Source organism: Chelon labrosus (assembly GCF_963514085.1).
Source record: "Chelon labrosus genome assembly, chromosome: 14".
NCBI classification, from domain to species: Eukaryota; Metazoa; Chordata; class Actinopteri; order Mugiliformes; family Mugilidae; genus Chelon; species Chelon labrosus.
This window is the reverse complement of record NC_140347.1, coordinates 25062662-25090517: the sequence shown is the minus strand read 5'-3', so window position 1 is coordinate 25090517 and position 27856 is coordinate 25062662. Positions and strand designations below refer to the sequence as shown.

The 27856-nt window shown below is 42.5% G+C and overlaps 1 protein-coding gene across 1 annotated transcript in view; it reads left to right on the top strand.

Annotated features, from left to right (window-relative positions):
* Positions 1–27456, top strand: part of LOC311499456 (MAM domain-containing glycosylphosphatidylinositol anchor protein 2) — a 177125-nt gene extending 149669 nt beyond the window's left edge. The window contains exons 12-17 of the mRNA XM_084560433.1: positions 4110–4287; positions 13059–13079; positions 15308–15463; positions 19835–19996; positions 26529–26659; positions 27195–27456. Coding sequence (XP_084416559.1) covers positions 4110–4287; positions 13059–13079; positions 15308–15463; positions 19835–19996; positions 26529–26659; positions 27195–27398 — 852 coding nt within the window. The 3' untranslated portion in view covers positions 27399–27456. The remainder of the gene's footprint in view (positions 1–4109; positions 4288–13058; positions 13080–15307; positions 15464–19834; positions 19997–26528; positions 26660–27194) is intronic.
* The last annotated feature ends 400 nt before the right edge of the window (positions 27457–27856 follow it).

The following is a 27856-nucleotide window of genomic DNA, read 5'->3' as shown; positions in this document are numbered from 1 at the left end:
CCAGTCTCAGTCCATATTAGGCATTCTAGTCCCAATTAAATGTTTTTTAATGTGACGCAAGCCTCCAAACTGTTTTACAGTGCACACACATTCTGTAAATGTATGCACATACACCGATCAGTCACAGCATTAAAACCACTGACAGGAGACGTGAATATCATTGACTATTGACTTAGACATGTACTACCCACTTAGACCATACCAGCCCCCCCCCCCCCCCATAGCAATGACACTCCTTGATGGCAGCAGCCATCCCCAGCGTGATGCAGCCTAACACAGACACACACACAAAAACCCTTTAGGAACAACTCAGAGAACATGAAGAACAGCACAAGGTGTTGACCTGGCCTCTAAATTCACTGGATCCCAAACTGATGTATCTGTGGGATGATCCACAGAGGCCCCTCCCCTCAATCCAAAGGACCCAAAGGCCCCCACTAACAACATTCTGCTGCCAGACACCACAGGACACCCTCAGAAGGCCCATGTCCATTCTCTGATGAGTCACAACTGTTTTGGAGGCACAAGGGAGACCTACACAATATTAGGAAGGTGGTCATAATGTTATGCCTGATCGGTGTGTATTATATTAATATATAATACTGTATTATACTCATGTATACACACAGTATTTCACAGCACCTGAACACAGGCAAAGAAAGTAGCATGTGGTGGAAATTTGGCAACAATAACGAGATCTCATACAAACTCCAGGTTTCTCTCATTACAGTCTGGCAAACAAAGCCATTTGGCATGTTTTTATCTACTACTATTACACCGAACTTTGAAATCCAAGCCACATGCAAGCTAATTGTAGTTTTGTTGGAAAAATCACCTTTGATAACATCATAAACCGGCAACAGGTGCAAAAATCCATTTGGGAAATGGTCAAGTTCTTATACATGAGCATTGCTGTGAATATGTAATGTGAGTCGTATCATTAGTTATTCTTTCTATGCATCCATGAAATAAAGTGACACATATAGCAGTTATTACCCTTTGTTCCCCACCTGAAGTAATCCAGAGTTAATCAGGAACAACACACAACAATCAAGGAAAGTGATCTCTGAGTCTTTTCTTTTCTCTAGTTCTCTATCTAATGATAAAAGCAAAACAACAGCAAAGATATATTAATAATTGAATGTATTTTGGGGCGGTACAGTGGTGTGGTGGTTAGTACTGATGCCTCACAGCAGCTGTCTGACAGCTGGGATAGGCTCCAGCCCCCCTGCAACCCTCCAGAGGACACGGAGCTACAGAAAATGAATGAATGAATGATTGAATGAATGTATTCTGTGTCTGTTTTTCCGACCAAGTAACCTTGGTCAGGAATGTTGTTGGTATGTTGTTGGTATGGCAAGCCTCCCTCCTTGTCCAGAATTTTTTGTATCTGCTGGAATATACAAAATGAAGTACACAATATTTCTTTTCAACATCTTAAAAACAGATTCCCTGAATTAATAGCCAAAAATATCGTATCTCCAGTTTGAAGAATTTTTTAATTAATTGCTCCTCCATGAGCAAGGAAAATCTTTTTTTGTTTTTTGTTTTTTCTCGTTTTCTGGGCCGGATACCCTTTTCAGACCCACTGCATTAAAGCATTGTGTATATAAGCTTAAATTGACTAAACTTTCTAATAGAATTTCAAGTTTCTCTCATGAAAACGTTTTTGAGATGGTTTTAATGTGCAAAACTGCCTTTGAGCACAGGTTGTTTTATTTTATTTTATTTAATCTATATAATTTGCATCACCACTAATGCATAATATACAGTCTAATGCATTTTGTCTTGAGTATGAGTAACTGTTTAATTATGGTCTAATTATGGTTGTGTGTTCACTACAGACAATGAACCCTAGCCCTTCTGTTTTCATCTGGCCCCTGTCACCAGTGTGCAGACGTAAGCTGGAGCAGAATATAGATTCCAAACAAAACATATACTGTATGTCAGAATAACACGTCTGTGTGTGTAGTCAAGGAGAGCCGGCACAATTGGAATCGAAAGGTTGTTTTCAGTCTCACAGAAAAATAGCAAATTTGCTGAAAATGATATGTTCTCCTTTTAGAGTGTTCGAACACACGCAACACACACAGACACTTACAGGCCAACACTGTGTAATTTATGGCAATTAACCGCCATGCCTTTTGTACTCAGGAGGAAAGCTAAAATTTTCAAAGGATAGGTAGGGACAGGCGCGCCATCTGCAATTACCAGTGACAGACAAAACACTCTATTTACCTGCAAACTAATGGTGATGAAAACTTGCACCCCATAATTGCGGATCATCCAGGCTCTAAGTAATTACTTAATTGGTATTGTTCTCACAGATAGACGCTGACTCTGCTTCACTGCTATCACACCTTCATTCACTCCATCTCTGTCTCTCTCTGCTGGTAACGCACTTCTTCTTCTTTTCCTCGGGATGAGCAGGGCATGTATAGCAACTAATTGTAATGCTGAAGCTGTAACTTGTCTTTGTGCTGCAGCTCTTTCCCTTAAACTGATTCTCAAGGATAAAATATACCCTACTTATCTGCTTTTTGCCCCCCAGCAAATGCAGCAACAAGCCCTCATTTTGTTTCTTTGAATTTCGGAGGGGCTGTGTTGTATCACAAGACATGAAGAGCGCTTCATTTTTGTGTGATACCTGAGCTTAGTCAGCTACCGACACGTTTGCTTATCGTGTCAAGATATAAAATTCCTGCCAATTCGAGGCCCCCGTATAAAGGCAGTGCAAAACATTGTAGATCATCATTATAGAAAATCTTTAAAGGAATAAAGCAGAGGGCAGCTGTACAGGCAGAATGCCAGCATAACCCAGACAGGTATGTATGGTAATGGCAAACATAAATCAGAATGTTTCTCTAATCTGCTAATATAAAATAATACTGCTCTCTTGCTATTAGCACTAGACCTAGTCTGAATATAGACTCTAGGAGCGTCTTGTTATCAACAGCTTACTTATCACAGGGACAATTAGATTTTGTTTGTTGTAGCATTTAATGTTTGCTAACCATACAGATGCTTAGAGACGGTACTAACTGGCAGATAAAACAAAGCATTCTGTGCTGATAGTGAAGGAGCTACATATCTGTTGTGGCCATATACCGTAAGTACTATGTTCCCAGAAGAGTGTCCTTTGTACTTTGTGCTTTGTACGTGCTCTCCTTATGTGGTGATTCTACACGTCTCAAGGTGTGAAGAAAAAATGAAACCGCCGTCACCTTCGAGCCCTCACCAAACGGAGGAAAACTAGCCATTGTCAAGTAAAATCTGTATTTTGCAGTGTATGTTGTGTCTGCGGGGACATTGTCACATTGGAGCACATTGGTAGTTTTTCGTCAGCCAGCAATTCTCATTTTCCAGGGTTGAAGAGGGGAGCAACCCAGCAAGGACAGTGACGGAGTAGATCTTGGAATATAGCCAAGAAATGAGAGTTACGCATGTAACCTGGGTTCTATGAAGTCACCATTTGTGGTGGTTAGGAAGAATTAAATAGAACCTAGGAATTTTTCAAGAAAGTTTTCTGATGCTCCAGGTCCAAAAAAGAAGACTGAGGGACTGTAGGCTGCATGTGTACATACATAATCATGTTGTTTAACCCATGTTAGTGGACATATATTTTTTTAACTCTATGGTGTCCAACTCTAAGATGGTATGTGACATAATTGAGGGATCTGTTTATTGCCAACACAACCTTGCCCAGAGTGTGCTGAGAATTAAACCAGTCTCTCCAAACCAAAACATTTTAGACCTGAACTTCTCTTCGCGAGGATTTTATCAAAAAATATCAGTTATACCAGTAAAGACACATATAATACAAGCATTAGTGGGGAAAAATATGGGACTCCACATATTATAGGTTGTCTTATATCTAGAACTTGAACTATCTGAACGGTCAGTTGGTTAAATGAATTAAACCGTTCCATTGCTGTTGGATAAATCCTCAGCGTTTGCAGCTTCTTAATTTATAGGTTGTAGTAGTAACAGCTTCAGTTGTTTTTTGTGCACTTTTTGTTCATCGATTATGTCTACAGTGTTTGTGTGCGTGTGTAGGGATAGCGATTTTTAATAACCCAGAATCTCTTGTGGTTCTGTTTCTCATCTAGATGGGGCTGCAGCGCTGGTGGGAGCAGGAGATCCCTGTGGATGGAACAATCAACAAAGGAGAGCTCATGACACATAACCTGACTGAACTGATAAAGCCTGAATCCTACGAGGTGCGCCTCACCCCAATCACGCGTTTCGGAGAAGGCGACTCCACCATCCGTATCGTCACCTACAGCGGTGAGTTCTCTATACTGCATTAATTCAGTATTTTTTGAAGGACTGTTATCACTGTACTTATCCTGCAGTGGTGCAGTGTCTTCACAGCAAAGGGGACATCCTATGCTTTGCCTTTTTTTCAGATGTACTGTATAATGTTACAGTGTCTCACAGGAGCCAAAAGCTCACTCTTCAGACGCTCGGTTTCCAAAGTTTTTTCCTACTTTCGTGCAGAGCTGACTTCAGAGTTGACTTTGTCAGGTCATCTGCAATAGGCACAGCACACCCACGGTAGAACTATAGAAGCTTATATTTCCAGTTTCCAGACTGTTGCCGAGGGGCTGAATAGCAGGCAGCACGAGATAAACAAGGACATTTCTGGACAGCGAATCACGCAAAGCTACTCTAGTGGACTCCCAGAATAAAGCTAAAGAGACTGAAACGAGCATAATAAGCTCACATTAAGAAAGAGACAAAAAGTAGTTAGGGCAGTCACAAGAGAGATAGATTTACTTTCGGCTTCTGTTTATACATGTGGCTGCACAGGTGGAAGAATTGCTGCTACAGCTGGCAATGTTATCCTCAGATAATTCAGAAACGCTCTAAAATTAAGTCCAGGACAAGCGCATGCTGCCGTATGAAGACACATGTTCATCAGCACTGATGGATATAAAAAGTTCACTGTGGTTTCGGGAGTCATTACACTGATCACGGAGACGATGTGCCATGTTTGATATGTACGAGGACGGACCAGTAAAAAGTGGAGTCATTAGAGTAATTTGAGTTGCATCTAACTCACTGGGTCATCACAAGACAGTTTGCAATCAGCTTGCTTTGCTCATTTGCAGTTTGCAGTTTGAGCCAAATGAATGCTAAACAACTGACTAATCTCTATTCTGGTGACCTTCATTGCTTGAGTCAGGTCTATCCTGGACCGGGGCGAAGGCCGCCTGGTTCCTTTGCTTGACAGATCATCGTGACATCAAAGCATCAGATGACTCAAAGATGTAGTTTAGGTCACAAGACCAGACAGAGCTGGTCCAGAGATGAATCATATTTTTCTCCCAAAACAATGTACTTTTTTTTTTTTTTATTCTCATCTCTGTTGCCTGAAGGTGTGACCTGTCTTATTGAATGTTGCTCATATAACAAATAGCTTTTTTATTTCATGTTGTAAATATTTTGAAAGATCCCCTCCATTTCCGAAGCTCATATGGCTCCTCATCCAGCCCAGTAGGAGAGGCTGGATAGAACAATAACAATGGTTACTGGTGTCATGTTGTTTACTTTGGTTGATATTGGTTGATGTAGGGTTTAAATAAGGACTACGGTAATCCAATTATTACTTAAAACTAGGGCCGGGACTCGATTAAAAAAATTAATCTAATTAATTAGAGGCTTTGTAATTAATTAATCGAAATTAATCGCATTTTAATCGCATATAAATATTTGACCTGAGAACAGTGAGAAGTAATTTTTTTCATATGGATTTTTAGTATACCATTGAATAATGACTAAATTTCCCATCCACGGGGCCAACCAAAGCGGTCTCATCAGCTTCTTCTTTCATGTTCACTGTGGTTTGTTGTTGTCTGAAGTATTGAACAGTGTTGCCAACTCCTCAGTAAGGAAAGTAGCTATTGGCTGTCCTAAAAGTCGCTAGAAGTCGCTAAATGACGTCATCGGCTAATTTGCATAATTTACCTTTTGGATGTAATAGTGATGGACGCTGTATTATTAACGCGCCTCCTTTATCCGGGCTTGGTATTGGCAAAATGACTCTAAAGAGACACTCTGGCACAGTAACTTAAGTTTTTTTTTTGTTTTCTTAAGTTTGGTTTAGTTTCTAGCCTACAAGTCACAGGCACAGAAGAACATGAGCATTTTTTGCCATAACTAGAATATTTTTAACATTTTTTGTACAAACGGTTTTTACTTGACAAAATTAACAATCTAAATGGATTATTATTTTATTATTTATTTTAGTGTGACAGTGAAGAAACATTTACATCCCGCTCTGTAAACCAGGGCGCGATCAGCGGCAGCTTTGCGCATGCGTCATTCGTTTGCAGTCTGGACGCGGTGGCGTGGTTCTCCCTCTCTGCTCTGACCGCTGCTGCGCGGGGCTACTGTGAGACTGACCGCCTGTGAGTGCTTTGGGACGGGAGAGGGGCTCACGGCAGCACCCGCTGCTTGTTGAGGACACTGGTAATGAACGCTAGTTGGTGCTCCAATATAATCGGTCCGCCGAAACTCATCCAGTGAGAAACGTTCCGCGGTGCAAAAATAAGTGTGATTAAAATGCGTTAAAAAAAATTAACGCGTTATTTTTGTGTAATTAATTAATCTTAATTAACGCGTTAAAGTCCCGGCCCTACTTAAAACTATTAAAAAGACAAAGTAAAACAAGTTCTTTAGAAAGACCCACGTAATATAACAAGAACCCCAGCAATTCCCCCTTGATCAGCACTTTTTTAAACAAGTTTAGAAGCACAGCATTTTAACAAGAATAAACCATTATCTTGGCCGTCAGAACCAAACTCAGGGTGGATGGCTTTCTGACTTAACCAGACAGGGAGAGAGAGAGAGAGAGAAGATGAGAACTGAAAAACAAGCAAACACAGAGCAGGATGGTGTGGCGTGCCAGTAACTGCAGACCAGAAGCATTCAGCTCCGACGCCAGAGGTACTTGTAGAAAGGCACTGCAGGAGAGAGACAACACAAAATTAATGATGTAAGTAAAAGTGGGCAATACTTACAGAACAGTCGAACAAGGATAAACTCAAGTAAAGTCCAGGAAGGCTTTCTGATAAGCCACGAGTAGCCAAAACGTGTGTACCTGATGCACATGATAAAGAGTTTGTGCACTGTAGGACACATCGGTTTGGCCGTACCAGTGAGAACACATCAGAATGAAACAGAAACTAGCGAATGGATGTAGATTCTTCACTCTGTGGGAAGGCTGAAATACAAAGGCTACAGTAGCATCCACAGCGGCCCCAACAGTACCAGCTAACAGATGCACAGGTGCTTGAAATGTGCATTTTCATAAACTAAGTGAATGACTGTTTTCTGTCCATAACGGGCTGCTGAGTTCTTCCCGAGTGGTGATGCTGCAGTTGTGAATAATTCACCTTCACTGCAGCTCGTCATGGCAGCTGAAAAGAGAAATGGGAAAGAAGGAAAAAAGAGAGAGAGAGAGAGAGAGACAGATACAGTTATTTTTGTAGTAGTGTGTGATATTGCATGGTCTCTGCTTAACCTTGAATTGAATTCAGCTCAGTTGAATCAAATTGAATCTAGCCAATGTGTAGAATAGAGAATTTAAGCTAATTAAGACAGAAGGGGGCGAAGGAGGAGAGATGGAAGCGGCCAAGCTGGGGCCGAGGAGGAAGGGAAGATACAGGGGAACTAAAAAATAAATAAAAGAAAGGAAAGGAAACAAGAGAGCCAGTGCTGATGTGCAAACCGCCTGGCCGACGAGAGACTGGACTAATTATCACTCCAGGGCTGCTCTGTTCTCCCACACACAGCAGAGCTACCTCCAGCAGCAGGCTAATGTTGGACTGAGCAGAATCCACTCGGCTCGCGTCCCACAAGATGCTTTGAGTGACGTGTGAAATATAAGTCTGGGATCATCTCCATTATCGCTTCCATTTCACTCTCACTGGAGAGTAGGGACCTGTGGGGCATCTCTGCACAAGCTGTCGCACAGTTGGTTTGATGTGTTTAGAAGTTGAACAGAAATCAGTGTGTATGATTTTGGTTCCTATCCTATGTTTGGGTGTACTGTATAAATATAATGTACTACTGTAATATTGTCACTGAAGAAAGAGAAGAAGACACTGTTATTCCTACTTGGATTCCCGACATGTATCTATATTTAGCACTTCAATTACTAATAGGCAAACTTCTGGGACAAAGCCTTCCAAGATTTCTGCAGCAACGAGGTTCTCTTACCAATCTACACTCCGTTACCAGTCTTCTGGTGGTTTTTATCACTCGAAGGAGGTTCAGAGCCTGAAGTCACCATTAGTCCCGGCTCTTCCAGCGTAGAGATTGCGCATATTCCTTATATTACCTTGGATTCTTACCAGCAATCAAAACAACGTGCAGGTCAGGAGTCTACAAATAACACTCAGGTGTGAGGGTATACCAGTCTTCTGGCCTTTCACTGGAGCGTGGTGGGACACTCCTTTTCTTAAAATGAAAGCAAGAAACAACGAAGAGATGTCATTGATCATTTTAACATAAGGTCTCTGAAATCTAAAGAAGAGCAAGTTGTCTCGTCGCCACGCAATAGACAGAGCAATCACTGTGATGCACACGAGGCCGATGGCGGCAGCTTTTCTGCAGCTTGCAAGAAAACACAAAAGCGGTTATGGTGTCCCCAGCTGTAGGATGAAGAATGGTTGTGTCACCGATCTCTGAAAACGCTCTTTTAAATTTTGCTGCAGTGACAAACTCAGCATCTGTTTGATGTTCCTCATAACACTTCTCTCTCTCTCTCTCTCTCTCTCTCTCTCACACTCTCTCTCTCTGGTTTTCACCAGGATGCAGGATTTAAACTTTAAGCCTCCTGTCAGTCCCAGAGTGTGATTTGAACAACTCAAGTAAAAATGTACATGTTTTACTTCTGCCCATTAAAAAGTATAAATTAGAGATTGACAGTCATAGTGCACAGTGAGTTAAATCTGGTGCAGCAGAAATAAAACACAACAAATAGTATTTTAACATAGGAGCACTAGACAGGTTCTTCAGTGAATGTGCCACCCTTGGCAACGTTTAATAAATGGCATTTTAATTACAGATAGAGACAACCTGGATTGAAAGGGTTAAAATATGCTGATACTGCAGGATACATTTTCTGCATTGAAGTTTATGGCCTTATGATAATGTAGCATAAAGTAATTTTCAAGGCATTGTCTTCTGCAAAAGATAGTGTATTATAGCGGCTGTGTTTTCAGTCTGTGCATGAGGCTGTGTTAGAGAATATACCTTCATTTAAAGGAATGCATTTACTCATTTACAGGTGGAAAGCTAGATGAGAAGACCAATCCCTCTTTTATATCTGTCTATTGAATATAAAGACACCAGCCGGTAAGCTTATTTTAAACTGAAGACTAGAAACAGGACTAAACAGCTAACCTGGGAGCAGAGACTCTGTGGAGTTTCTGTTCATCTGGCAACTGCTCAGAACCATCTCTGAGCTATAGTTGTTCTTACAGTTTGTTTTTTGCATGAATTAAATGCGATACATGTTAATTAGTCAGCTTTATAGGGGGTGGGTGCTTTATTTATATTTAACTTTATTTATCTCCAAACAGATTGAAGATATCTTTTTCCTTCCGTTTCTAGTGCTGTGTTAGAGTGAAACAGAATAGTTTATCTATTTGTCTTTTAGATTGTATCAGCATTTTTTATGCGACTGGTGGATTCCCTCTAACCTGACAGACATTTGGTCCTCCCAGAAGAAATCGGTATTACTATTTTTGTTGGCAAATACACAGTGTTTGTGGTTGTCCATGGTGCAGATGCAATTTTATGTCTGTGACTGTGTGTGATCTCCAAGGTTTTAGGTCTTTAAACATATAAATATTAAACTGTTCAAAGGCAATCCGCTGTTGACTTAAAAAGTCTGGAAAAAAAACATTCTCGCATTCCTCTGGCAACAGATCTGACTTCCTTATGATCAACTGGGTGCTTCTGCTTGACATCCCCTCCCCTTGAAATCTGCTGCTGTTTTTGGAGGAAGGCTAGGCAGCACTAATATTTTTGAAGTTAGCCAAACTCATTGCTGGTTTATAAGGTCTTTAAGATAGGATATGAGATACAATATAATATGAGATACGATACGATACATGATACCATGAAACACAATACAATATATAATATCATTAAAATAACACATACTGTACAATATTACTATACTGGGCTCAGTGTTAGTTATTGCAGGACCTGCAAAGCAGTACATCCTCAAGAACAAACTTTAGGTTGAAGGACACAATAGCTTGATATTGCTCTTGTTATTTTGGTCACGGAGGCATGGGGTAAAGCTTGCTGAATCACATTTACCCACACTGTTATTATTCCGACTGATGGTTGCGAGCTGTGAAGTCGTCACAAGGCTTTCTCAGAATGCAGTGGCACCCACCCAGACCCCCTAAACATGATGGATGGGAATCTTGGAGAGTGTGGATTATACGAGGTCGGTAAAAAATAAAGAAGCTAGACCCGCTGTTGTCTATGAGGACACTTGGCTGCAGCCGTGGAATTGTCTGCTGCTCTGTTATACAGCCGCAGGCCAGTGGGCAGGGATTCCTGCCAAGATGAAGTCAGTGCTTCTATCTGGAACAGCCTCTACGGACCAATGTCCTTTGGCGGTCAATGAGCTCACTTTGCGTTTCAATCAAAATTAGGCAATTTGGATGGAAGGCGCTCGTGCATCGAGCAGCAGTTTGTTTTGTCCCCCTTGATGTAAAAGTAGAAACCTGTAGGCAGGCAGACATGCACCTGATATGCTGTTTTAAAAAAAACTCACATCACTCCACTGTATGATTACCGGGATTGTTTATCTTGACAACTATCAAAATTACATTTCATTATTTGAGGCTCTTTTAGCTTGAGGGGAAAACAGGGTGCAGCAGCATTAACACATCTGAGATATTTTTAAAGCCTCTGTGGCTTGCTTGAGGGTTCTTCACAACTATGCTATAACAACTTAGTGTGTTTTGAGGAGGGCAGTCGAGGTCAGCTTGCATTTTCAAGAGCTAACAACATATGTAAAGACAAAACTGTGACATTTCTTCAAAGAATGGTTGACTCAACAATAGATCTCATTCTTAAATAATTGCATTGCTTGTTTTATTCCCTATGTCCAATGCAGTCATCCAAATAGGAAGCTGTATTTTAGAGAAGCGTGTACAGCAGTAGTAAAATAGCCCCTGGGCCTGCTCTGTGCTCAGCTTGATTTCCTCAGTGTGGGTAGAGACATTGCTTGAGCAGACACATTCATCAGGAGGAAGTCTCAGTGAGTCAGCCAGGGAAAGCTGCAGGTAAAAAAAAAAATACTGACAGCGAAACACATTTTCATAACCATGGAAGAAAGAAGGAGGGGGCAGCAGGAAGGATCTGAAAGGGGGAGGAGAGTTGCAGGAAATGGGAAGTTGAGAGGGATAGAGGCACAGAGCAGGAGGGGGCCTAAAGAGTAGTTTTGTTGGAAAACTCAGCATCCGTTTCACAGACCCGAGGCTCTGAGTTGTCATTTAAAACATTTTCTCTGCAACAGCCCGAATGGTTCCTTCCCCCCCTGAAATTTGCACTGCTCTGCGCAGTCCACTTTAGCTTCAGTAGGAAGCGAAGAGTGTGGGGATGCAGGTATTTTCACAGTAACATTAAAGCTTTTACGATGAGGGGGAACATTAGGAAACCCAATTTGGCTGTAGGTTTTGGAGCTCTCTCGCTCTCTTCTTCTCTGTGTGCGTCTTTGTTTATTACAGTTTTTTTCTCCACCAAGTGAACAAGTGGACACACATTTCCAAGAGCTGCACAACAATTTACAGAAATCACTACTTGAGTTTCTGCTTTTAAAAAGACCAATTTCATCAGCGCCGCCGTGCTCCTCCGCTCCTCAGTACATGTTTTCTTTTGGAGGAATGATTTGTTATTACTCACTTTAATTGGTTGGATTAAAATCAATTCCCCCCATGAACAGCAAGGTTTCATAAATCACGCAGTGGTTTTTCAATCACGTGGTTTTGTAGTAAAGCTGATGTATCGCATCTATTCAGCCGGTCAGCAATCGATCATGAAAATGCTCATGAATCTTCTTGACAGGTTAAATGGTATTTACTCCGCAAAAAGTGAAGTGCCGACTAACTGGCTCGTTGCAACTCTGTGTGATACCCTTGACCTTTATGTGTTTGCTGCGGCAGTAGCCTCTTAAATTATCAATGAGGGAAACATTGAACCGTGCTTAGGTGGACAGAATGCAAAAGAAGTCTTGCGTGCGTTTCGGGCGGAAGCGAGTCAGGACAGGGTGATCTGAAAGTTTTCATAAAGACAGTTTTGAAAATCCAGAAAGTGTGTGGATGGAAAGTGAGTAGCAGTCACACTTGTGATTATTACTCATTTTTTTGTGATTTATTGGCGTCTAAATGGAAGTCTGAAATAGGCTTAGCGTTCTAAATGGAAGTCACCTTGGACAAGAACATCAGCAATGCCGGTAAATGACAGTAATGATAAGCACTTGTGCCATAAGCTTATTAATGTGGTCAGGCTGGGCTTCCTAATCCCTCTCTCTTTTATATTAGATAACAGACTGAAAATGACTGTTGTCACCTTTTGCACTTCAAATCCCAGACATCTCTCTGTCTGCTCACTAATCATTGTACTGTGTGTCACTTGATTGCTCCCTGTGTACTTTTTGTTTGTACTCTGAACGGAAAGGAGCCCGACAAAGGCGGCGCGCTGTGTTTTAATCGGATCGGGATGATATTTCCAGACGTCCCTGAGTGAGGTTTTATACATGTAGACTTTTATTAGCCCTGCAGCAGACCAGTAAACAACAGCGGGATGAAAGGTCAGTGGCATCAGCTGCTATGTATACAGTTGTTTACGTGTTCTCTGTGGACGACACAAATCAAATGGTGTGGTTTAAAGTGCAACAGGTTGAATGCTTGTGTATACCCATGCGTGCCCTCATGCACGTTTCCTGTTAGTAAGTGCTTTATATAATTACAGACAGGTAAGATGTTGTGCACTAATGACTGTCTGGCTTTTCTCTTTCACAGCTCCCATCAACCCTCACCTAAGTAAGTAATGTGCACTTCACTTAGCCCGTCTTGTCAGAGAGAGAGAGAGAAAGAGAGAGAGCTTCTCCGGTTGTAACAAAAGTCTGTGAAAACAGTGGGGAAGGCTCAAAAGTAACTCTATATTCCGCAGAGATCTGACTCTTAACATGTCGCACTGCACTAAAAGATCTATTTAAGTATTCGCAAGTTGAACTAAATGAACTACGATGAGCAAGACTGTCCCGAAGGAATTCTGAGTAAAGCTCTATCACGCTATGCGACATGTTGGGGGCTTTAAATCTCTGCAAGACAATGTGCGTTTTGCATACTGCATTGTCCTGAGATGTGGTTATGTCTCCGTGTGCATGCATGACTACGTTTGCTCTGTGCTCCGCGAGCATTACTTATGCATGCGTCTGTGCCGTATGTGTTTGTATGCTTTAGTGTTTAGTCTCATTTATGACGCACTTCGCTGCTGAAACTTTACAAATTCACATTATTCACACCTTGAGAATCCACACTTAATCACTGTTTGCCATGCTGCATCGCACCGCTGTGTCTGGCGGTTTATATATTTATATAGATAGATATTTTGGTGGGTGTTCACACAAACATTGCCAACATAATAACAAACATCCTAATCACCAACATCATTATCCAAATCCCCGAAGGAAACTATCTTACCTACACGCCTCCTCTTCCTCCCTCCTTCCTTCCTTCCTCTGCCTATCCTCCAAATCCTCCTATCTCTCCCGGCCTCGCAGGGCCAACACATTTAGTTTAGCTCACAGTGGAAAGGGGTGTTAATGTCTAGCGCCAGGAGCTAGACCTGCATTTAAATCTGCATGCCTGCGAGGAGAAAAGCCAAGAGAGCCAGCAACCCAGCCCCTTCCTCCTTCTTCTCCCACTCCGCCACCTCTTTCTCGCTTTGCTCTCACATTCTATCGCTTTCTCTCCCTCTTTGCCTCGCAGCACCGCTGCCCTCGACCACCGCTCGGCCCATCCACCCACACTCTACCTCTGTCTATGTTACCTCAATTACCTGAGTAAAAGCTGCAGATTTTGCCCCTCTGAAGGTCACCACTCCAAACTGCTCCCAGCTACGTTTTAATAAATCAATGAATATTTATCAGAGCACATGCCTGCATCCTGAATCTAAATGCTCCATTTTACTATCTCTTTGTGGACACTGCTTCGCGGCGCCACGTCCTCTGGTTAGGTGTTTTGCTTTGTTTGTAACGCGGATTAAATGGAGGGTCTGACACAGCTGATCTCGCCGCTGCGCCTTCGTTAAACTGAGTGCGCTGGTCCCTCACACTTGTGCCGCTTGCGTCTGTTCATTAGTATACGCACAGTTAGACATTCCCCCTACATGTGACCCATCACAACTTCATGCTATAGGAACAATTACTCTTTCTTAAAGGGTGACTAAACCCACGCTCTCATTCCTGCTCGGCACACTCCGCTGGTTTAAAAATTGAAGTCAAAGGGGCGTGGAGAGCGACAGAGGAGAAGGGAGAGGATGATGGGTTCATATGCACACCCACTACACAGAAGATGGAAAGTTATAGAGGAGGATGGAGGTGGTGTCAGTTTTGAAAATCTGATTACAGAGAGTCCTTCTCGTTAGACATTAGAAACAACCAAGGACATCCACCTCATTTGTACTTTCAGTAAAAACGAAAAAACTATAAGTAGGTCGACATGTTCAAATAATAGTTTTCTGCTGTGTCAAAAACACACAGAACACCATTAATATGTTTAAAATAAGATTTGTATTTGGTTTAACATGCTTACCCAGACGGACTGTGTGTGTGTTTATTGAATGTTATCCATCATGCTAAAGTAGCGGGTTGTCTGACACACACACACACACACACACACACTGCTGTTGGGTTTTTTGAAAGTGCAGCACTCTGTCTGTATCCTTTAAGTACTAAACCCAATTCCGTGCTGTTGTCAGGAAAAAAAAAAAAGCTAACCACATTCAGTGACGCCTCACTACAGTCAGTGAGAGGTCACATCTTAATTTAGAAACTCCGTTCTCCAGATTGCATGCTGTAATTAGGACCTAGGCTCCTGTATATCCCTCAGAGACACACAACACTGCAGGAAATCTTATAAATATACAGTAGGTGTCACGCTGCTCACATACTCTGTAGTACTATAGCTCCGAGGCAGTGTGTAACTTCTCACTCTTGTGTAATGATGAGAGAGTCAGAGCCTGATTCTGCTCTGTCGTTCGCCAGGAGAGTTCCACTGCAGCTTTGAGGAAGAGCCCATCTGCATGTTCACCCAGGACAAGAACGATGACTTTGACTGGACGCGGCACAGTGCCGCCACCCGCGACACCAAGTACACACCCAACACTGGTCCCAGCGCTGACCACAGTGGCTCAAAGCAGGGTGAGTACTTCTGAATGTCCAGCCTTCGCCTGTGTTTTGGAGGGAGCTATGGAGTAGTGGTTAGAGAAGCAGCTTTGGGAGTGAAGGCTGACAGATTTTTATCCCTCACATCCATGGGTGAGGAGCCTTGACCGAGCACCTAACCCCCAAACTGCTCCTCAGGTGCTGCACAGGTGGCAGCCCACTGCCCTGACTGTATACTCTACTGTGTGAACAAGTGGGAAAGTTGCAGAGAAAGATTTTTATGTGAAATCAATACAGTAAATTATTATTATTTGATAAACCCCTCCCCAAACAGCGAAGCTGAGCTGTAATCAATCATTACTTGGCATTCAGAGAATGTGGAAGTTTATTTTTATATATTTTCAAACACAATAACACAGAACAAGTAGTCTTTGTAATTGCTTATTTTTAAAGTCTTATACCTCAGCTGTTTTACCACAAACACCAACAAAAAATTGACTTGCACAGTTTTTTCATGTGTCAAACATTATGTGCGTGATTTATGGCACAATTCAAACACGATCAAACTAATCACGGCATTTGTCCATCACCACTGACCGCTGTACATTTACGGTATTTTCTGAAATAAGTTCTAATGGGGGTCCACTAAAGCCTGTGACTCTCTATAGAATCACTTCCAATGTCAATCAGATTACTCTTCAGCTCACCAGCGCACAGTATTCTGTAGGGATACTCTTTACTGTTTTCAGGACTGAATGTCACAGTATTTGCTCACTGTGATGGATGCGCAGATAAAATCTGCTGGTGACAGTTTTCATTTCAGCTGTCAAAACTGACATTTGCCTGAAATGAGAAACCTGTATTTTCGTTTACATCTGTCTGAAATCAACAATCCGTTGTTTCAAATGTTGCTATATTGTAAACCGCGTACGTGCAGGGCTCTAACTGAGAGCTTGACAGGCGTAGCAGCAAGGTATGGCAATGGGTCATTGAATTGATTCCGTGGATGAGCGATCAGTTAGATGATTGACATACAGGAGCATTAACAGGTAAATCCTTCCTTAACACAGTTTTAGGCCGGCTGGTGTTGGCATGTTGTTTGATACTTTGTTTTTGCAGCTTTCACATTATGTGTCAAACAACCCTGCACTGAAGTAGAAACTCTAAACTGTATGAATGTGGTTGTATGTTAGATCTGTGCACAAGAAAATCAATGCACTGAGAATAGCATATTATAAATAATGTACAAAACAAACAAAAATAATCGGCACAAATCAGCAGCAACCCCGATATTCACTAACCAGTGAACACGAAAGATGTGTCAGCTGGCTAAACAATCGTATCGCAGGAGTATGAACAAATAGTAAAAAATAACACAGCTGGTATAGGTTTGCCAGCTGTCATTGTGTTTATGAAATCCCTATAGTGTTGCTTGTTGAAATGGAAGCGAGTTGAACGCACTCATTTAAATGGACACCACTCCGTTATTTCTAGTGTAATTCATGCACGCATACAACAATTCTCACAGTACGCAGCAGACAAACGAGTGCAATTATCACCTTATTGGTGAATGATGCGCAACGGTAAAATATTAGCAACATAGCATTTTGATTATGTAGCACCTTTATTTTCAAAAGTGCCACTTTCGGGAATTGCTGAAATAAGTTGGGAAGACTCGAGTGTTCCCAAATGCATAATAGAATATTTCAGCTGTGCTCATTGTGTCACCAACTACTTGATGCAGCGCAGTCTAACAAAGAGCAGCCATGATTGTTTATTTTCAAGATAATCCTGAAAATGTGCCTTTGTTACAGTTTCCATGCTAAATAAAACCAGAAGATCTGCATAGTGAGCTTAGCATTTAGAATGTTAGCTACAAGTAGAGCTAACGCATATTCAACAAGGCAATCAATAAAGATTTAACAAAACTGGATGTGTAGGAATCCATTAGGGGATTTAATATGAATCCTCAGATGGAAGTTATCTGTGGTGGAGTACCTACCATGGTGCTGCAGTACCAGCAGCAGCTGAAGCAGTAAATAATGCATTGGCTTTAATCACCTAATGGTTTCAAAATGTCCAGCATTTCATTACCAGCCTCATTCCTCTTTGCGTGTAATTATCTGGTATGGGATTCAACCGAGGGAGATATTCCATTTGATTTTGGCTAGAGGGGCGTGGAGCTGCTCACTCGCTACCTTCCCTGAGCCTGTGGCAGGGCAGAGATTGGCTTTAGATTATTCGGCTCAGACACAGTCAGAGGACAGTCTGACTCACTGGCATCACTGCTGCTGTCTGTGAGTGTCAGGCCAGGGGAGCATAAAGTTAATCCCGCTGTTATTGTCTCGATTGACCCTGGGTGTGTGCGATTAGTTAAAGGAGCACTTTGTTGAAGGACATTATATGCAAGGTTTCATTTCTATCATGCTAATGTTTTTAGTGACACTTCTTTAACGTGTCAGACATTGCATATATTCAAAGAGCACCCTCTGCTAGTGGAGTTTCAGAGTCAAAGTGACTTTGTTTTATCCTGAGATAACTATAAGGCATGTACTGGTAATATTCTGTACATGATGCATACATAGAGTACTAGTACGATATTATTCCACTACAAGAGCGGTCCCAGGGAACCAAGGACTTTACTTTGGGGAATCTGGGACTAATTTCCGCTCCTGTAGAGCAGTTTGGATGTAAAATATCCTTGCTTGAGGGGTTGTATTCTCTCATAGTTCCAGATCTACAAAGGCAGAGTTTGCAGGGTTGACCGAAGAGACAGAGTGCAACATGTCGTATACTCTGAAAATCCCAGCTACAGGAGGGGAAACAACGCTCACCGTAATATGCAGCCGAGGGCTGAAGTACTACCAAAATCCCTGTAGCTTAATAAAAACAGTAGAATTTATTATTTCAAACTATTATTTAGCACCCTCTGGTTACCAGCTAATGTTGGCCATCTGTTAGCAATCTAATGCAGCTAGAGATATTATAATGTCACCTCGTAGCTTTCTGATTTATCCACATTCCGTGCATACAGCAACCTAAAACTGACATTTGGTTCTTTTACTAAAAGTCACAGTATGCTTGCTGCTGGGGGCGTAGCACCAAATTCTGGGCCCTGTGCACTCTTAATGGGGGCATTTATTTATAAATAAACAAGCATAAATCGAGTTTTAAGATAAAATCAGATCAGATTATATTGATGACTGGTTCTTTCATTCACCACCTGAATTGATGCATTTGGCCTACTTGTGCCCAAACACCTATAAACATTAGGCTACATCTGGTTTGTGTACTAACGTTTTGATCCTTGACACATTTTGATTTAAGAACATTTATTCTTGAACAGGAGCAAATCAAATAAACTATCTAATTTTCAATAAAATTGTTCTTCAGCTTGCAGAAAAAGAATTAAAGCCTTGCTAAAGCCTTACACGAGATGTAAGGATGTAATTTACACCCCAGTAAGTGCCCACTGACTCTGGACTACGACAACGTTAATGTTAATTGGATGCAGTTACAACAAGTAAACTCAGTTCACCTTTCGGAAAGAAAGCAGTTAACAGTTGCTTCCCCTCATTCTGCCTTATTTCTTTTTCTGATACCCCGATTTGTGTTTTTTGGGCGGCATGATGACAGTTAGCCTCCAGGTCATTCAATCTGCGCTCACTGACGTACTTGTCACCGGCCGCTGTCTATGGGCAGACTAAACCATTCTCCAAGAGGGGCCCCCAGCATGTCCAATATGTTGGGAGGGCTGTGACACAAAGTTAATTCTTCATTCTTATGACATCAAGTTAATTCTTCAGGGCCCAATTCATTTAAAAAATAAATAAATAAATAAAATTCAGGATTATCATGGGCCCTCTCCCTACTTGGGCCCTGGGTAGTCAGGTCCCCTTTTCCCCCCACTACCACACCCATGCTTGCTGCAGACAGACATACTGAGAGTCAGGCTCACGGAAACCTCACTTATTGCATATATCCACTTGTGTCTCCTCTAAACCTTTCTGGGTTCTTTACCCCGTTGGTCGTTCATACTATGTCTGGTACATACTTGTATACAAACTGATGAATTGTTTGTGTCATGAGGAAAAACTATTTCCCATGCTATGTTTTTAACCTACCACTGTGTGAGCATAGTTTTAAAGTAGAGTGGTGAGTTATTACCTATCTAGGGTGTGGTCAAGCTAAACCGCTGAAAGTGACGGTGAACTACAAAATCTCACCCACGTTATACAAATCCACGATTATTGTATTAATTTGAGGTTGCTCCTCGTAAAAGAGTACAATGTAGTTTTATCTTAGTAAAGGCGGTAGCATGATGCAGAAATTGTTTGTTTAAATCTTCCACGCAGCAATGCACAGTATGTACACGTATGTGCTTATAATGCATCCCTGTTTTTCAAGGTTTCTACATGTACATTGAGACATCGAGACCACGCAAGGAAGGGGACCAGGCACGGCTCATAAGTCCGTTTTTCAACGTAGCACCTAAGAACCCTTACGGTATCACAAACCCACCCGCCTACTGCTTCGGCTTCTTCTACCACATGTATGGAAAACACATAGGTAAGACACATTCCTCGTTTGTTTCCCTCTCCTCATGTCCCAAGACAAATATCCCTGTTGCTCTTTTCAGGCAGTCGGCCATGTACTCACCATGGAAATGTATCTTAATCCATAGCCATTGCTCAATAGGTCATGAAAGATAGATTAGAATAATTATTCAATTATTCAGTTTTGAAGAATCTGTTACTACTACGCGCTTTTGGGTGATTAAGCAGCAAAAGCAACCTCAAGTGGAGCTCAAATTACTTTGGCAATTCTCTGCTAAATGAAGGGGATGGGTTCTTATTTACGCGGAACTAAACACAGTCAATAGAGAAACACAGCAAGAAATTTTATTTACATCGTCAAGCGTCTGTGGAACACCACACTGGCTTTGAAACATAAATTGAGAGATGAGATTCTTTAAATTGCTGTCCGCCATGTATGTGTTTTCCAGTGGGGTTTTTTTCTTTTTGGAGGGGAAAGACTTCTTGCTTGTGAGGAAGGAAACTCAGTAGTTGTGTTGAAGAAAAACACTTTTTCATGTAAGGAACAGAGTTTTAGTTGTTTCCAGGGAGTTTGTCCCCGTGGTGGGCGCAGCGTGGAGTTTGATGCTTTCATGCAAAATTTTTCCAAGTGTACAGCTGTCAGATGTTTCAAGAAAAAGATATCTCATTTTTGCAACAAACCTCTTCAAAGGTGTGTACACAGATCCCGGGCATTAGCTCTTACATTCATCTCTGAATGTAGATAACAACCTCGTATGGCCCATTTGAAGATGGCAGAACGACTGAAGGAGCACTCTGTGGCTTACATCTGACTCTCTTCACCAGGGACCCAATCAGCCGAGCGCAAGCACTCCTGCTCTGAGTGCATGCTGTTTGTGGTGTTTGAGGTGTTTGTGTGTTTGGGAGTGCTGAGCCGGACTCGGTCTCGAGCACAAACACAGCAACTCATACATTGTTGAAGGTCTGTAGTGGTGAACGCTCTCTCTCAGCTTCACCCTCTGTCATTAGTTGCAGGTTAATGAGGCAGGGGAGGAGCACCAGAGGGTGGAGTTGCAGGGTCATTTTGGTGTCATGGAGGCTGTTCGGGGATGAGAGATGACAAAATTATGACCCTAACCCACCACTTTGGCTGTGCTCAGACTGCCAGCCCAGTTCTGTTTTATCTGGTATATCCAGTTTTTATCCAGATTGATTTTTAGAAAGTTCAGAAATAAAAAGAAAAGCTGGAGACCCATTATCTTCAAACCGGATCCAAACAACATTTAAAATACAGATGTATCTCTGTCTAGACACTGGCGACTGAAATTGGATTCTAAAGTGCCTTTTGTATCACTCGCAACACCACACACAGTAACGACATTAAGTAAGCGACTGAATTCCTGAGCACAAGCTATTCTGCTGGGAGATCAAGAGCACGGTGGAGAGATGCCAAAATAAATTCTTTGTTGGCCGTTGGTGGAAGCTTCGGCACAGACAAAGTTGAAGGAATGTACCGTAAAAAGACAATTTAAAGCTCCTTCACCATCGTATCGTATGGAATTAATTACGCCTACATCTTAACGACAACAAAGAGATTTGGTTGGTGAGTTGGTAAGTCTGGATACATGTGTGTTGTTGACTGTTCATTTGCCAAATGTCTTTCAATTTTTATATACCATGGATACCTCTCTCAGAACACATGGAAGTCTCAGATCTCCACTTGTGACATTTGCATGTTAAAACAATTATGTGGGCTTATTATATATAAGTAGATGTTTCTTTGATTCGAGCCAAGAGTATATACATAGAGATATCACCTAAACTGATCTAACTTTGGCACATTGTTTTGTTTGCTCATACCATGTTGCAGATAAAAAAAAACAACTACCTAACAAACAAGCAGAATAGTGAATAAAGACAAAGATAGGACTGGGCGTTGCAGGTTTATGAACCTGTCAACATCTGAAATGACTACAGACTGGCAATTTAACCCCTCTCTGTTTTGATGGCATGTTTAAAGGGAGAGATTTTGGGTGCATTTATTTATGATACAGGCAGCTGAGCTGAGAAATGTGGTGCGTACCAGCGGTGAGATGAGAAATTGGTTAAGCTGTCCAACATGGGTGATTCAATACTTTTTTTGCTGGTTTGTACTCATGAGATAAATTATTAATCTTCCCGTTAATCTTAATTTCTTTCTTGACGTTAACTTCCTGTGCTGCTGTGTCTTTTTCAATCCCTCCTGCATGCTGTCGATGAAGGTACTTTTTTTTTTTTTTTTGGAAGATTTCCATTTGAGCATTGCACTCATTTGGCAACAAGACTGCCTAAGGTCTACAGTTTAGCTAGGCTACTTTTGCAGGTGTCCTCAGCGAAAAGGCTACAATATGTGAATATGTCAAGGCAGGGGGGCCGGACCAAACATCTGGAGAGGTGGAGGCGCGGGAGGTGGAGAGAATATAAGGATAGAGGTGTTGGAGGGCGGCTCAGCAGGGAGATGAGAGCTCCTCCGGCTCCCTGCCGAGGTTGAGTAGGCCGTGACATTTCCAATTTGCTCAAATTGATCGCCAGCCAGACCCTCTCTTCTCGGCCCTCCCCGTCTGCGGTGAAGCCCATGCCCAGACTGTGGCGTGTTATGATGAATGGGCTAAATGTCAAGGACTTGAAACCCTGCTCAGATCCTCCATAACTACGCTCAATTTAGTATTCTGCCTCTGTGGCAGTGAGTGAATTCACCCCTGAGCTTGGGAAAGTTGGTTTGTGATATCATCTACCCAGACAAGTTAGTGCTTATGACAAATTGTGTAAATAATGTGTTCACATGCTGCATATTGTATATGTTCTCCTGTCTGAGGGGAGTATGTTCGAATACTTGACAGCTTTTTTGCATTTAGAGCTGTGACTCACCAAGCCATCAGCTCTGTCTTGAATCTCCGGGAGTCTGATGCTGTTGAGGTGAGTCACAGTCAGGCTGTGGCACGGTGGCGCTGAAGGCCAGAATCAGTCGATAAGGAGTCTCGCCCACACGCTGATGAGAACGGTGGCACAGGCTCAAAGAAACTCCTCCTTAGTTAGCTAGCGGGGGGATACCTGAGACGAGGTCACACTTAATTACTGAAGCGCACATCAAAGTTTGCCCATGGAGTCCGTGTCGCATTTGTTTATAGGATTTAGTCTCCAGCAAAGTGCACCAAACAAGTCTGTTTTAAGCCTGACCTTCTGAGGGGCAATGGAGTCATCTTTTCATTAGCAAGGAGGGTGGTACTGCACCTCAATCCCCCTCTCTCTCATCCTCACTACATAATTGAAAATTTCCAGGAGCTATTTCGCACTTTTCACCAGACTCACATCTTTCTCCTCTCAGATCTCTTTAAATTTCACAAGTGTCTGCCAAAGGTATTCGTAAAAAAAAAAAAAAAAAAGGATACTCCAAAGAATGTACAGCATATGCCTTTGCTCAGGATGTGATGACACTGACATAACCACCTACATTGCAATGAGTTCAAAGAAAATCTGCGCCAGCCAGCTCAGCAAGAATCCTCCAACATCCTAAACACTTCAACAGGAGATGAAACCGCAGGTCATGTTCTGTACAAGAACTCATCTCTCACTGGAGATTGTGCTGTCGTGGGGGAAAGCGTATACCGCGCTGATGAGAGAATATTAACAGGCACATGCAGTACGGCTTTCCTTCGTCTCCACACAGAGATGCTTTTTGAAGGGGGTTTGAGCGGTAATGAGGCACCTCGCTGAGGCAAAGATGCATCAAACTCGGGGTTGCAGTCCCACTGGCTGCTGTCTTTGCTCACCAGTCGTGTTAACGCGAAGGTTCTGCTTTCCATACTTGTGAAACTCACTTGACTTCAGAGCAGTGGTCCTACTGAGCTCCGCTATGGTGTCGATGCTAACCTGATTTGGCTCTTCGGATGCTGCTCGTGCTGGCCCACTGCACAAGGATCTCGTCTTCACTCTCTCCCTCTCTCTGTCTCTTTCACACTCTTCCTAAATTGCAAATAAAAAAACCCCCAACACAATCTGTGATGTTTGGAGAGGAAGATAAAGTGGTTGCACTCAGTGTCATCATCTGACAGTTTTATATCAAAGCCCAGGGCCAGACAAGAGGTCTCCCTATAGGGAGTCTTCAGTTCAGACTTTGTGTATAGTTTATTTTGTCCCAATAAGACCCAGCATGTCTTTGTTATTGAAAGGGTTATATACAAATTCAATTGACATTAATATGTCATACTGCATGAGCTGGCCTCAACTTGAAATACAGTATTTTTACCTGTGCAGCTTCAGTGGCAGTCTAACTGACATGAAAAGGGAAGCTAAATTGGATGGAAGTAGTTTAAAACTAATGATGAATTCGGAAGAATCATCCTCCACAGGAAATGTATTTACAATCGCCAAAAATTCTCATCACACTTTGCCCATTAGTGATAATTAATTGGATTATCATGAGCTACAGAATAATTTATCATCGCTTGCACAACCGTGACTTAATAAATGTATCAATTCAGATGACTTGAGCTTAACCTTTGCTACCGCTTGGCTCGGCTTGGCATGCAGAAGAATACATGAATTTGAAATACAGGAGACAGGGATGAATATTAACCTTGAACGTCCATTTTCACTTGCAATTAAACTGGAAGCCCTTTTATGTGGGAGGCTGTGTGGAGAGGAGAGGTACTTCAAAAAAAGTGCAGATGCTTTGTTGCTGTTATGGCAGAGACATATTTGGTCACATTCTTTTTATTTTTTGACAAAGACAAACACAAAGGATCGGACATAACATTATGACCAGGAGAACTAAATAACATTGACCTTCTTGTGACAATTCAATGTTCTGCTGGGAAACTTTTAGACCTGTCATTCATGTGGATGTTACTTAGACATGTAGCACCCACCCAGACCAGACCAGGCACCCCCACCCCATAACAATGACACTCCATGACGGCAGCAGCCATCCCCAGCCGGATGCAGCCTGACACAGACACACACACGAAAACGCTTTAGGAACAACTCAAAAAACATGAAGAACAGCACAAGGTGTTGACCTGGCCTCCAAATTCGCTAGACCCAAACTGATCAAGTATCTGTGGGATGATCCACAGAGGCCCCTCCCCTCAACCCATAGGACCCAAAGGCCCCCACTAACAACATTCTGTTGCCAGGCACCACAGGACACCCTCAGAAGGCCCATGTCCATTCTCTGATGAGTCACAACTGTTTTGGAGGCACAAGGGAGACCTACACAATATTAGGAAGGTGTGGTCATAATGTTATGCCTGAGGGAACTTGGCTTCTGTCATCCTTCTCTTGGCTCTGACTAGTCTCTCCGTCCTGTGCCATGGAGAAGCACCCCATAGCATGATGCTGCTATTTCCATGTTTCACTTTAGAGATTAGATGAGCCAGGTAATGAGCAGTGACTCCTGTTCACCATATTGTTTAAAGTCTTGTCCAAACAGTCTTTTTTTGTTTCAACAGACCGGAGAAAGTCAGTTTCTGTGACTTTTAACTCGAGTGGCTTCTCTCTGGCTGCTCCACCTTAAAGCCCTGATTGATCGAATGCTGTGGAGATGCTTGTCCTTCTGGCAGCTTCTAGGTCATGGTCGTGGCGATAGAGTCATGGTCTTGTATTTATATACAGTTAGGGTTCAGTGACCTCCTCAAGGATACTTTGGCGTGCGGTCTATGTGTCAGGGATCAAACTCGCTCTATTACAGAAACCCAGCCGTCTCTTCTTTGCAGTGAACTTTTGAAGCACTGTTAGAGTGATGGTTAATGGTTCCTAACTTCTTCCATTTCACACTTATGGAGGCCACTGTGTTCCCGGGAACAATCAAAGCTTTAGAAGTGGTTTCATACTCTTGCCTTGATCTGTACCTCACCATAGTTTTGTCACAGGGGTCTATGAAGAGCTCTCAGACTATTTGGCTGGGTTTTTGTCTTGACATGTAGCGTGAATAAGACCTTTATGTACAGATTCAGTATGTGTGCCTCATTTGATGAAGTCTAGTCAGATATATTTGCAAATAAGTTGACAGGATATACCTGATTTGAAAAGAGAGATGCAGTCCACCCTCTCATGGCCCACATTACCCACAGATTCCCCTCTTTTCACGCAGCTGAAGACGATGTCCTCACACGGATTTTATGCACTGCTGACTGCTGAGAGGTGGTTACAATGGACTGGCTACCTTGAGTACTGATGACCTACTTAAATCAAATAGCAGGGTGTTGCCTTTGGGGGGTGGAGGGGGCACAGCATTGAGGAAAGGTGGAAAATGCAAAGATGTCAAACTGACTGAGTTTAATGTAACTGCCGCAAAATAGCCTACAGTGCCCAGTAAAGTTTGTATTTATTATTAAGCCATTATTCTGAGCCATGGAACATTTTCTGCTGAGCCGCAAGGCTTTGGAAAATGTTCTGTTTCTCAGTACTAGTCTGCAACATTGGGATTGATGGAGGTCAGCGTCGTAAGATTATTTAGTTCATATATCTATTGGAATCATGCTTTTGTGTGTGTGTGTGTGTGTGTGTGTGTGTCCCTCTCCATGCAGGAACACTAAACGCCTTCCTAAAGCAGAAGGGCCAAACGACCTCAGAGGGTCCTGTGTGGTCGCTAAGTGGTAACCAAGGTGAGCGCTGGAAGCAGGCCAAAGTAAGCATCCATCCCACAGCGTCCTTCCAGGTGAGACCAAACTGCTTAATCAATCCAATATGCAGCAGCGACCCCCTTGTTGCCCTCTGTTTTCTTCTCTGACTGTGTTTGTACGGTATTAGTCTCCTTGGGGGATTTATATTGATGCAGCACTTCACACGCCGCGATATTAAGCAAAGGAGTTGACGGCATCCATAGACAGTGTTCGGTATTGAGAAAGCAATATCGCTCATAGTTTGGCGTCAGGAAGCCGAAACTTTGCGAGGAGCGAGTACGGTACTGCAGCGCTCTCCATCATTTTTACGGCTTCAGTTTCTGGAAAGTAATTATAGTTTCGGGGGTGCTTCTGTGTCTTTTTTTGGTTCCCAGTCCCACAGCTAACTGTTCGGGCGCCACAAGCAGTCTTAGTTTTGCGACATTAAAAGTTGAAACAAACAAATTGCCACCTGCTGTATACTTTATGAGGAGCAATTTAACTATATGACACTGCGTACTGACTGCAGTGCAAACGTCCCCATTTTCGTCATCTACTGAGGCTGGATACGTAATATCTTTCTCCGCGCAGGTCGTACTAGAAGGTGTCCGGGGACCAGGCATCGAGGGGGACATCGCCATCGATGATATCACGCTGGAGGAAGGGGAGTGTCGAGATCCACCGCCCAGTGAGTTGCAGCACACTTCACCCTCTCTCCAGGCTCTCTACCTACCTCACAGGACAAGGTTGAGATTTACGAGAGGAGTTCTAATCTTAGACAGTTGGCAGCATTGAACTACCATCTCATGGGGGAAACATGGTTGCCACAGCAACAGGGTTGTAATCACATGAATGATAGCCACGCTGGCTGAGTGGAGTACTGTAATTGCGCTGCAGGAACACACAGAAGGTAAAAAACGAAAATGGCCTGCAATTGACGAGGTGATATTGGTAGGCAGACAAACACTGTTCCTTTGATTTAATTCCTGCTATTTATGATTGGGGGGAAATTATGCCCAGAAGCTTCTCAAACGCGGACTCCTCTTCAACACACCGTGGATGAATCACAGTAATCTGTTTTCATTTTTCGTGTCAGTGGTGGAAAATAGCCAGACATCTAAGGGAAACTCAGACGAAGAGGTGATCTTGGTCTGCAGGATTAGTATTATATAAGTTATTTTTCATCTGGATCCATTATGATTCAAAGCGACAACATTAATTCATTTGGAGTTAAAGGAGTGGTCGCACAGGCT